This window comes from Petromyzon marinus, chromosome 37 (genome assembly GCF_048934315.1).
Source record: "Petromyzon marinus isolate PM22_M1 ecotype Great Lakes invasive population chromosome 37, UKy_Petmar_22M1.pri1.0, whole genome shotgun sequence".
Lineage (NCBI taxonomy): Eukaryota > Metazoa > Chordata > Hyperoartia > Petromyzontiformes > Petromyzontidae > Petromyzon > Petromyzon marinus.
The window spans coordinates 17,035,846-17,049,194 of NC_133703.1; the positions used below are offsets into that span (position 1 = coordinate 17,035,846).

The 13,349-nt window shown below is 56.8% G+C and overlaps 1 protein-coding gene across 1 annotated transcript in view; it reads right to left on the reverse strand.

Annotated features, from left to right (window-relative positions):
• Window positions 1-13,349, reverse strand: part of LOC116949677 (RNA binding protein fox-1 homolog 2-like) — a 66,490-nt gene that overhangs the window by 5,442 nt on the left and 47,699 nt on the right. Inside the window, exons 3-12 of the mRNA XM_076072357.1 lie at window positions 12,691-12,921; window positions 12,393-12,530; window positions 12,207-12,260; window positions 11,880-11,972; window positions 5,883-5,943; window positions 2,765-2,818; window positions 2,339-2,513; window positions 1,340-1,379; window positions 1,178-1,233; window positions 488-566 (exon numbers count right to left, since the gene is read on the reverse strand). Of these exons, the coding sequence (XP_075928472.1) occupies window positions 488-566; window positions 1,178-1,233; window positions 1,340-1,379; window positions 2,339-2,513; window positions 2,765-2,818; window positions 5,883-5,943; window positions 11,880-11,972; window positions 12,207-12,260; window positions 12,393-12,530; window positions 12,691-12,885 (945 nt within the window). The 5' untranslated portion in view covers window positions 12,886-12,921. The remainder of the gene's footprint in view (window positions 1-487; window positions 567-1,177; window positions 1,234-1,339; window positions 1,380-2,338; window positions 2,514-2,764; window positions 2,819-5,882; window positions 5,944-11,879; window positions 11,973-12,206; window positions 12,261-12,392; window positions 12,531-12,690; window positions 12,922-13,349) is intronic.

Here is a 13,349-nt window from a genome sequence, read left to right on the forward strand (position 1 = left end):
GAGTCCGAGGTCAGGGGACACGGCTGTGGGACAGATTGGAGCGCAGGCTCCAGGCACCGTGCAGCTATTAGGAGGAGCCGTCACCGTTGCGAATCAGCGTGACTGCCGGACCTGGTGCGTGCGCGGTGCGCGTTTGTGGTTTGTGGTGCGTCCAGGAACAACGGAGGGCAGAGAAGCAACCGACGCTCGCAACGACGAGCGGAGCGCCGGGCAGCTAAAGCACATAGAGTTGGCACAGTAGGGGAGCACAGTTGGTGCACCTGCCAGCCATCTCAGTCAGTCAACCCATGGCACCTGGGTCTGTCCCGTGACATCCTGCCAGCGGGCCCTCAACACTTCCACGTGGCCTCGAAGTGCACCCAGGATGACACAAGCGCCGTGGTGCCAACGCCATCACTGAGCGGCGAATGGCAGCTGTGTTTCTTTATTGCTGCTGTGCGTGGGGGTGTCACTGAGGTCACTGAGGTGTGGTCGTGGGGTCACTCACCATCGCGCTGACCCCGTAGGTGGCGGCGGGACCCAGCGCCGGGTGGAACGCCTCTGCCGGCGCGAACACGCGGCCGTAGCTGCCGCGACACGCAACACAGACAAAGATCCCCCGTGTAGCTTTAACAGGCTCAAGGGGCAAGTGCTGTTCGCGAAGCACCTATGAAGACCGGCACAGCACGCGAAGGGGTGGGTGAGGAGCACCACGCCCGGCCGCCTTTGTCTCCCGAGTGCTGATGTTTAGACACCACACCAGGTACTCATTTAAGGTGAACAATTGCTGTATGTGTTATTCGTCCCGAGCGGGAATTGAGAGCACCATCTTTGACACACAGCACAACACACACCATGCACAGTACACATACACACCACACAAGCACCACACACAGCACACATACACACCACACACAGCACACAAACACACCACACACAGAACACATACACACCACACACGCACGCGCCATACACAGCACACACACACCACATGCACCACACACGCCATGCACAGCATAAATGTATTATTAGATCACAAACGAGTATTAAATGCAATGTTATTTATTCATTGCAATCAATCATTGCAATCGTAATACATTATGAATTATTCCAGTGATTATATTGCTATCGTTACGTGGGGTCACGGCGCGTGCGAACGCGACTGCATCTGAACCGTGCTCCGTGCGTGGATCCTCACCTGTCGCTGTAGGCGGTCGTGGCGGGGGCTGCGTAGCGGTACGTGGCATAGCCGCCCTGGATGGGGGGGGGGGCACACGGGTGGGGGGGGGCAGGGTCAGCATGGATAGAGGGTAGGGGGCAGCGGAGCCGGAGAGAACGGTGCGATGTCACGGGGACTCACGTAGAGGTCGGTCGCGTAGAACCCATCCTGGTAGACCACTCTGCACCCACAGACAGACACACAGACATTTACACACACACAGACGTTTACACACACACAGGCATTTACACACACACACAGACATTTACACACACACACAGACAGACATTTACACACACAGACAGAAATTTACACAGACGTTTACACACAGACATACATTTACACACACACCGACATTTACACAGACACACGCACACAGACATTTACACACACACACACAGACATTTACACAAACACACACACAGACATTTACACACACACAGACATTTACACAAACACACACACAGACATTTACACACACACACAGACATTTACATAAACACACACACAGACATTTACACAGACACACAGACATTTACACAAACACACACACAGACATTTACACACACACACAAACATTTACATAAACACACACACACAGACATTTACACACACACACAGACATTTACACACACACACAGACATTTATACACACAGACATTTATCCACACACAGACATTTACCCAGACACACGGACAGACATTTACACGCACACACACATACATTTACACACACAGATATTTACACACAGACACACACACAAAGACATTACACACAGACAAAAGATCCTCCTGTAGCCTTAACAGACTGTAGGGGCCAAGTGCTGTTAGCGAGCACCTATAAAGGCCGGCACAGCACACGAAGGGGTGGGTGGCCAACACCACGCCAGGCCGCCTTTGTCCCCCTGGTGACGAATGTACCAAGTACTAATTTACGGCTGAGTCGACCTAGGAGAGGCCCAGCACCGGTTCAGACAGTCGTCACTGGTGTTGGCCGCGAGCGGGATTCGGACACGGAGACACGACAGGAAGCTGCGACCCCGTTAAAGGGGTTAATAGGTCGTGACCCCACAACCCTCTGTGAGATGAACAGGCCTTGACCCCATGACCCATGATGGAGACGGAGAAGACCCCGGCTCACCCCCCGTATGCGGGCATGGAGGGGGGCGGCACGCGAAGGGCGCTGAACACGGCCCGGGCCCTGCCCCTCGCGTGGTTTCCCCGGAACGCGGCGGCGGCGGCGGCCGCGGCGGCCGCGGCCGTGGCCGGGACGGCGGCCGGGACGGCGGCGGCCCCGGGGAAGGGGATCCCCGCCACTGTGTGGGGGTGCGGGGCAGAGCACACGACAAACAAAGGACCTCCCGTGTAGCCCACGCAAGCTGTCGGGACGAGTGCTGTCAGCGAGCAGCGGCGCCTACGATGGCCGGAACAACGCCCGTAACCCGGCCGCCTTTGTCTCCCCGGCGCTGATGTCGACGTGATGCGCTGCGACAAATATTCAGCGTCGGTGGCCGGTCCGGTTGAAGCGGTGCCCAGCGGCCCGCGGCGTGAGTGCGAGTTCACTCACCGGCGTAGATCTCTGGCGCGTACACCGCGCTCACAACTGGGTTCCCTTTCCATCCTGGGCGGGTGTAGGGGGGCACAGGGGCAGGGCGGGGGGCACGGGGTCGGTGGCAGTGACCACGCGAGTGGTGATCAGCACTGGTGGACATGGAAACGTGGGATTGCCGCTGTGGAGCCTCTACGTTCTGAAGCGGCAGTCCACGTTCACTGACACTCTCACTCACACACTTACACACACACTTACACACTTACACTCTCACTCACACACTTGCACACACACTCACACACTTACACTCTCACTCACACACTTACACTCTCACTCACACACTTACACACACACTTACACTCTCACTCACACACTTGCACACACACTTACACTCTCACACTTACACTCACACACTTACACTCTCACTCACACACTTACACTCACACACTTACACTCTCACTCACACACTTACACTCTCACACACTCTCACTCACACACTTACACACACACTCACACACTCTCACTCACACACTTACACTCTCACTCACACACTTACACTCTCACTCACACACTTACACTCTCACTCACACACTTACACTCTCACTCACACACTTACACTCTCACTCACACACTTAGACTCTCACTCACACACTTACACTCTCACTCACACACTTACACTCTCACTCACACACTTACACTCTCACTCACACACTTACACTCTCACTCACACACTTACACTCTCACACTTACACTCTCACTTTACACTTACACTCTCACTCTCACACTTACACTCTCACTCACACACTTACACTCTCACTCACACACTTACACTCTCACTCTCACACTTACACTCTCACTCACACACTTACACTCTCACTCACACACTTACACTCTCACTCACACACTTACACTCTCACTCACACACTTACAATCTCACTCACACACTCACATACTCACACACTCACATACACACACACTCATTCACATACTCACACACTCACATACACTCACATACACAATCACATACTCACACACTCATATACACACACACTCACATACTCACACACTCACATACTCACGCACTTACACACACTCACACACACACTCACTCACATACTCACGCACTTACACACTCCCACCTGCAAGAGACACCCGAATTTTTCGATTTAAAGCTTTCGTGACTGCAAGGATTCATCTTCTTTGGTTCTTTCGGTAAAAGTCACGTAGAATGAGAATAAAATAATAAATTAATAAAATATTATTTTATTCTCATTCTACGTGACTTTACCGAAAGAACCAAAGAAGAAGACACCCGAATCTCGGATGAAAGAAACCGGTTCTGACAGCGCCGGTTGCACGCGGAGTGCCCTGAAAAGTGCCGGTGTCCCGGGACATCCCGGATCATTGCTACCATCAGCGATCGGTGATGGGTGATGGTGGGTGGTTGGGGTGATGTGGAATGTTGGTAATAGGAGGTTATCATGGGGGTGATGGTGGGAGTGATGGGAATGATGAGATCGGGGGGTGATGGTGGTATTGATATGGGTGATGGTGGCGGTGGTGACAGGCATGGTGATGTGGGGATGATGGTGAAAGGAATGGTTAGAGATGTGGGGTGATGGCGAATGATGTGGATTAATCGCAGACGTGATCATACTCTCACTCACTCATTCACATATATACTCACTCATTCATTATTCACTCACTCGCGTATTCATTATTGAGAGTGCAGCACAGATGGCGCCGCAGCATCTCCCCGTGCAGCCAGCAAGGAGGAAGTGGGGGGGGGTGACTGTGTTGTGTCTGTGTGTTCCTGTGTGTGTGTGTTTCTGTGTTTGTGTGTTCTTGTGTCTGTGTGTGTATTCCTGTGTGTGTGTTCCTGTGTGTGTTCCTGTGTGTGTGTTCTTGTGTCTGTGTGTCTTCCTGTATCTGTGTGTTCCTGCGGAGCGCCGGGTGGCTAAAGCTCAGCAAGTTGGCACAGTAGGGGGCACAGGTGGTGCATCAGCCAGTCATCTCAGTCAGTCGACCCGTGGCACCTGCTGGGTCTGCCCCGTGACCTCCTGCCAGCGGGCGTTCGACACTTCACGTGGCCTCAAGGTGCACATAGCCTGGCACAAGCGCCGTGGTGACGTCACCGCCACTTAGTGGCAAATGGCGGTTGTTGTTGTTGTGTTTGTCTGTGTCCGTGTTGTGTGTCTGTTAAGGGAGCAGCAGTGTAGCGGTTAGCACTGTGCTGCACTTTGAACCCGGCGTCCCGATTTCAATTCCCGCTCACGGCCAACAATAGTCACGATTTTCTGAACCGGTCGTGGGCCTCCCCTAGGTCCACTCGGCCTAAAATTAATACCTGGTGCGGTGTGTAAGCATCGCCACTGGGGAGACAAAGGCGGCCGGGCGTGGTGCTGGCCACCCACACCATCTTGTACCGTTCTGGCCTTCATAGGTGCTCGCTTACAGCACTTGCCCCAACAGTCTGTTCAGGCTATACGGGGGATCTTTGTGTTGTGTGTCCGTGTGTGTCAATTCCCGATAACGACCAATAACAGTAGCGAATGACTGAACGGGTTCTGGCCTCCTCTAGATCGACTCAGCCTTGAGTACCTGGTGCAGTAAGTATAAACGCAGGAGAGACAAAGGCGGCCGGGTGTGGTTACGACAACTCCACACCCGAATGGGGGAGAGGAGGGGGGGGGAGGTCTTTCTATGTGAACACACAAACGCAACTACAACATCCGAGGCTGCTTGGTGCACTTCGAAGTGTGGAAGCCTCTCTGGCAGGGCGAGGGACAGACACACGTGCTATATGGGTTGACTTCGATCACTAATAAAGACACACAAAGACAAAGATCCCCCTGTAGCCTGAACGGACTGTCGGGGCAAGTGCTGTTAGTGAGCAACTACAAAGGCCGGCACGGCGCACAAAAAGAGGCGCTGTGGTTAGCACCACGCCGGACACGCCTTTGTCTCCCCAATGCTGATTTTTCCCACAACTGCACCGAACGCTCATTTAAGGCCGAGTCGACCTAGGGGGAGGCCCGGAACCCGTTCAGACATTCGCCGCCGGCGTTCGTCGTGAGCGGGAGTCGAACTCGGGATGCTGCCCGCTCGCCGGGTGAGATAAGGTCGCGGCCATCACCGTTGCTTAACGACGCCGCGGCCTTCTTGTTCGTCATCACCCGCGCTGTGGCGTTGTTCACCTGCGGAGCGGGTGATGCGGAGCGGGTGGAGGATAGGAGGGAAGGGAGGGGGGGTGAACAGGTGAACAGTGAACAGGTGAGACGAGTCGTTGGGGGGGGGGGGGGTTTGGGTGGGTGGGTGGTCGTGCGTGCGTGTGGCATTGCCTCCATGCCCCCAACCCCCGACCGCCGTGGCTCAAGCTCCCGAGGAGGGGGGGATCCCAACATCAACCGCAAGAGGGAAGAGCAAATTCGTGCACGGGCCGCGTGCGTGCGCGTGCGTGCGCGTGCACATGCGCGCAAGGGGGTGGGGGCGGGCGGGCGGGGGCGGGGGGGCGGTGTGGAGGCCCCGGCATGCGGCACCGCGGGGTTAGGGGGGCGCTGCTGCGCTCACAGTCACCGCTGCTGCTCCTTCTCATCATCATCATCATCATCCTCCACCTCCTCCCAGAACTTCGCCTTCCACGCTTCACGCGATAGCCTCGAAGTGCACCCAGCCCGGCCACAGTTCGAGTCCAGAAACTCCCTTGAAGAGGAGACCGGGGGCGCCTGACTGACCGAGCGAGCAGCATTCTCTTGAACTTCGCCGTCGGTCCGGTCACGCCACGACTGTCAACGTCGCTCGCCAACGTCGCACGAGGTCACGCGATCGTACGTCGGGACCAATTCGGGTTCTTCTAAACGCTGTACGTTGCTTCATTGCCGGGAACCGCACGAAAAACCGGTTTTATGCACGTGCATAAATGCCTCGAGCAATAAACGTGCCCTGTTGACCCCTTTTTACACGATACACGAATGCGGCCGCTACAGCGGCGTGCCGGTCATTAGCGCGCTGGAGCGACTCGATCTGCCGGCACGGCAGTGGAGCAATCTTCTGAACCGTTCCCCCTCCCCCCCACGCGACTCACCGCAGCCCGTCGGTGGGAGGGAGGGAGGGGGAAAGATTGGGTAAGCCCACCTCCTCCCCCAACACGCGAGGCCAGTGTAGAAGAGTAGGCCAAGGACTCCTCTCTCTCTCTCTCCCGAGCTCCCACTGGTGGAGGGACCACCTTTGGGCAAGCTGCGTGCGCCGTGACTCGTTGCATTTGTTTGTCTGCGTCGGGTGGCGGAGGGTCTTGACGACACGCATTTATTCGGACCATGACGTGGCTTAAGCCAAACATGAATCGATTATACGCAATGCTCATCATCATCATCATGAACTATGGAGGGAAGTTAACCCGGAGGTTTGGAGATGGGAGTGGGGTCCGGGTTAGGGGGCAAGCAGTTTGGCTGCAACAGCAGCGGCGTTTCCCGTGCATAGCGACCGGTCGGGGTTAAATGATTATTCTCATCGTCACCACCACCACCAGCACCACCAACATCAACATCCTCGAGACAGTGAGCCGTGTAACAACACCACCACCACCAACAACCTCTTTGTGAACACAAACAAGCCAGGCATCAACATGCAAATCACGTTACACAAACACGTGATGGCACGGGCTGGGGGGGGGGGGTCCCTACTCCCTAGGGGGCCCGAGAGGGGGCCCCGGGGGCCCGGGAGACGGACAGGCGCCCTCGGGGATAGACGGGGGTCGGGACCAGAGATGACGCGTCCTGCAGCAGCAGCAGCAGCAGCTTCAGCACCACCTGTCAGAACCAATCACAGCCCGGCACGCCTGGCATCGCACATTCAACACACAGCACGGCTACTCACACAGCACGGCTACTAACACAGCACGGCTACTCACACAGCACGCCTGGCCTCGCACACTCAACACACAGCACGGCTACTCGCACAGCACGGCTACTCGCATAGCACGGCTACTAACACAGCACGGCTACTAACACAGCACGGCTACTCGCATAGCACATTCAACACACAGCACGGCTACTCACACAGCACGGCTACTAACACAGCACGGCTACTCACACAGCACGCCTGGCCTCGCACACTCAACACACAGCACGGCTACTCACACAGCACGGCTACTAACACAGCACGGCTACTCACACAGCACGCCTGGCCTCGCACACTCAACACACAGCACGGCTACTCGCACAGCACGGCTACTCGCATAGCACGGCTACTAACACAGCACGGCTACTAACACAGCACGGCTACTCGCATAGCACATTCAACACACAGCACGGCTACTCACACAGCACGGCTACTAACACAGCACGGCTACTCACACAGCACGGCTACTCACACAGCACGTCTGGCATAGCACACTCAACACACAGCACGGCTACCAATAACAGCACAAGCTAACACAGACCGCCTGGCATAGCACAATCAAACACAATACGGCTTAGAGCGCAGCGACCACAGCATGGCTAACACAGCACACCCCCAGAGCACACTCCACACATCACGGCTAACACAGCAAGGGCAAAGCACGCACAACAGCTTGGCCACAGCGTCACCCGCACACCCCACTCAGCTGACCTGCCTCCCCCTGCGCGAGTGTCAAGGTGGGGCGCGGGGGTGGGGGGGGCTGCAGGTGGCATCACGTGACGCTCACTGCACCTGGAAATTAACCCTCCCTCCGACCCCCCCCCCTCCGGCCCCCCGCAACCCGCCCCCCCCCCTCCCCAGGGCAGCAGGTGGAGGCTCAAGCCGCACGATGAATATTGCAGAGGCCGCGTGTTGCCATTAGCTATGCATGAGCAGGTACAGCACTCACTCACCACGCTCACTCACCACACTCACTACAACCACTCACTCACCACACTCACTACACTCACTACAACCACTCACTCACCACACTCACTCACCACACTCACTCACCACACTCACTACACTCACTACAACCACTCACTCACTACAACCACTCACTCACTACAACCACTCACTCACCACACTCACCACACTCACCACACTCACTACAACCACTCACCACACTCACTACAATTACTCACTCACTACACTCACTCACCACACTCACTACAACCACTCACTCACCACACTTACCACACTCACTCACCACACTCACTACAATCACTCACTCATCACACCTACCACACTTTCTCACCACACTCACTCACCACACCCACCACACTCACTCACCACACTCACTCACGATACTCACTACAATCACTCACTCACCACACTCACTCACCACACTCACTCACCACACTCACTACAACCACTCACTCACCACACTCACTACAACCACTCACTCACTACACTCACCACACTCACTACAATCACTCACTCACCACACTCACTCACCACGCTCACTCACCACACTCACTACACTCACTACAACCACTCACTCACTACAACCACTCACTCACTACAACCACTCACTCACCACACTCACCACACTCACCACACTCACTACAACCACTCACCACACTCACTACAATTACTCACTCACTACACTCACTCACCACACTCACTACAACCACTCACTCACCACACTTACCACACTCACTCACCACACTCACTACAATCACTCACTCATCACACCTACCACACTTTCTCACCACACTCACTCACCACACCCACCACACTCACTCACCACACTCACTCACGATACTCACTACAATCACTCACTCACCACACTCACTCACCACACTCACTCACCACACTCACTACAACCACTCACTCACCACACTCACTACAACCACTCACTCACTACACTCACCACACTCACTACAATCACTCACTCACCATACTCACTACAACCACTCACCACACTCACTACAACCACTCACTCACCACACTCACTCACCACACTCACTACAATCACTCACTCACCACACTCACCACACTCACTCATTCACCACACTCACTCACCACACACTCACTACAATCACTCACTCACCACACTCACTCACCACACACTCACTGCAATCACTCACTCACCACACTCACTCACCACACACTCACTACAACCACTCACTCACCACACTCACTCACCACACACTCACTACAATCACTCACTCACCACACTCACTCACCACACACTCACTACAACCACTCACTCACCACACTCACTCACCATACTCACTACAACCACTCACTCACCACACTCACTCACCACACACTCACTACAATCACTCACTCACCACACTCACTCACCACACACTCACTACAATCACTCACCACACACTCACTAAATCCACTCACCACGCGCACCCTCCCGCCCCGACCCTCTTTGTCTCTCCCTCCGTCAACAGACGCGACACCAAGGGGGGACGGACAGCACCGAGCAGCGAGGGGCTTCGACTCACGGCCCCGGCAAGCGGCAGCGCCGTCCGCGTGCTGCTGATGAGCATCGCGCGGCGTAGGAGGGGGAAGCCGTCGAGAGCGCTGCCGGCGAAGTTCGCGTCAAGCCCACGCTCTGGTCACCATCGCCACCCACCCCCCACAAACCGCCAAGCGGCCGACAACAATCAGCACTCGCGCGGTTGTAACGGATTACTGTCGTGGCGTTACGCGTTTGTCTTGCGGTGGCGGCGGCGGCGGCGGGGAGGGGGGGAATCATCGCGAGGATGAAACCGGCTTGCTTTGTCAACAGCGACAAACGCCCACGGGTGCAGCATCGCACGCACGAGTTGTCGTCAGCCTCAGCACCCACACCGCCGGCTTCAAGGGACGAAACGCTGATGTGTGTGGTCAGCGCGTGCCGCTAGATGGATGAGTGCCGCTGCAATTCCGCAGAGCCTCGCGTGTGCCGTCAAAGCGCCGCGTTTGATTCCAGGCGCGATCGTAACGAGGGGTGTCTCGGCATTTACGGAGAGGAGCCACACACCAACAATTACAGCCAGCCGCCTTAGCTCAACACAGCCACAGCCACAACCATTAGCCACGGTCACACCCAAAACGACAACCATAACCACAGCGCGTGGCTATCTCCCGCACGCTCTGAACTCACACAGGACTACTGCCATCTCGCCACACCTCCTCACACCTCCTCTCAACCTTCATTCAGAGGCCTGGCGCTCAGGCACAGGTGTATCTACATCTCGACCTCCAAGGGATCGCGACTCTCCTGCCTCTCCCCTCTCATCTTAATCTGCTCCCCTCCACGCACTCTCCTACCACTCCGCTCTAATCTCACTCTACTCCCCTCCACGCACTCTCCTACCTCTCCCCTCTCATCTCACTCTACTCCCCTCCACTCACTCTCCTACCTCTCCCCTCTCATCTCACTCTACTCCCCTCCACGCACTCTCCTACCTCTCCCCTCTCATCTCACTCTACTCCCCTCCACGCACTCTCCTACCTCTCCCCTCTCATCTCACTCTACTCCCCTCCACCCACTCTCCTACCTCTCCCCTCTCATCTCACTCTACTCCCCTCCACTCACTCTCCTACCTCTCCCCTCTCATCTCACTCTACTCCCCTCCACGCACTCTCCTACCTCTCCCCTCTCATCTCACTCTACTCCCCTCCACGCACTCTCCTACCTCTCCCCTCTCATCCCACTCTACTCCCCTCCACGCACTCTCCTACCTCTCCCTCTCTCATCTCACTCCACTCCCCTCCACGCACTCTCCTACCTCTCCCCTCTCATCTCACTCTACTCCCCTCCACGCACTCTCCTACCTCTCATCTCACTCTACTCCCCTCCACGCACTCTCCTACCTCTCCCCTCTCATCTCACTCTACTCCCCTCCACCCACTCTCCTACCTCTCCCCTCTCATCTCACTCTACTCCCCTCCACTCACTCTCCTACCTCTCCCCTCTCATCTCACTCTACTCCCCTCCACTCACTCTCCTACCACTCCCCTCTCATCTCACTCTACTCCCCTCCACGCACTCTCCTACCTCTCTCCCCTCTCATCTTCACTCACGCCACATCTGCTTAACAACAAATGTCTCCTGGTGAAGGCCTTAGTCTACACCCTCGCCCCCTAAAACACCTTGGTCATTCGCCAGCACTGGCTCCAGCGAGCCCCACCCTGCTGATGAGACACTAAAGTGGGGGGGGGGGGCCTGTGGGGGTAGGGGGCTCACCTCGATCTTCCTCCCCTCCACCACGCTGCCGTGCAGCTTCTCCCGCGCCTGCTCCGCGTCCCCGCTGCTGTCAAACGTCACGAAGCCGAATCCCTGGGGTGGTAGGGTCAGCGGCCGAGGGTCAATTACCGGGGTTGGAGGTCAAGGTCGCCACACTTGCCAGGGTCAGGGATTCAGGGTCAGCGCAGTTATTGAGATCAGGATCTCTATAGACACTGGGTCAAGGTAATGACGATGATGATGATGATGCTTGTGATGATGATGATGATGGTGATGATGGTGGTGGCCAAGCCACTGTGGATGTGAGGGGGGATGAAAACCGCTCACCTTCGACCCCCGCTCGTTGAAGATGATCTCTACATCCAGGATTTTCCCAAATTGCTGTGGGGGGGGGAGGGGGGGGACATGGGGTCACAGGGTAGAGGTCAGAGCCGTGAACACATGCCCTTCACCCCACTCACCCCCCTCGCCTTTCCGCCACCCCTGCCCCCTTACCCTCACCCCGCTTCTCACCCCGAACATCTGGCGGAGGTCGGGGTCGCGGAAGCGGAAGGGGATGTTGGAGACGTGGAGCCTCTTGTGCTGCCCCTTGGGGGAGGGGGGGCCGCCACCGTCTGGCGGGGGCAGCGCCGCCTCCTCCTCCGTTTGCTGCTGGGAGTGGGGAGGGGCACAGTAGGGGGGCAGTGGGGGGCACGGGACGGGGTGGGTGGTGAGTTGGGGGGTGTGAGTGGGGAGTGGTGGTGGGGGGGGGGAGGGGCGATGTGCACGCTACTCGCCCGTGTGTGGGTCGCTACGGTTACACCGCACTCACCGTTGCCGTGCCGGGGACGGAGAGTCCATGGTGAGTGGAGGTCACGGCTGCCGTGGAGCAGCCGTGATTGAGGGGGGCTGCCGTGTAGAGGGCGAGGCTGCTCGCAGAGCCCCCCCCCAGCTGCTGCTGTTGAGTGAAGTCGCCCCCCAAGCCGTTCTGGGGGGGCGGTGGAGGGGGCAGGAAGGGAGCGGCCATCGGCTCGGGGCCCGCGCCAGGCGGGTCCAGCCCACCCTGCGTGACACAAGAACACACGCGTGAACAAACGCGTGAACACACTCGTGAACACACGTGTGAACACACGTGTGAACACACGCGTGAACACACGCGTGAACACACACGTGAACACACTCGTGAACACACTCGTGAACACACGCGTGAACACACGCGTGAACACACGCGTGAACGCACGCGTGAACACACGCGTGAACACACGCGTGAACACACGCGTGAACAAGACAAAGATCATCCTTATAGGCTTAACAGACTGTAGGGGCAAGTGCTGTTCGCGAGTAGCGCCTATGAATGTTTGCACGGCACACGAGCGGGTGGCTGGACCGCACGACGACGCCTGTGTCTGCCGTGTGGCGATGTTTACACCCCGCACCAGGTACTGAGTTGAGCATGAGTCGACCTAGGGGAGGCCCAGGACCGGTTCATAT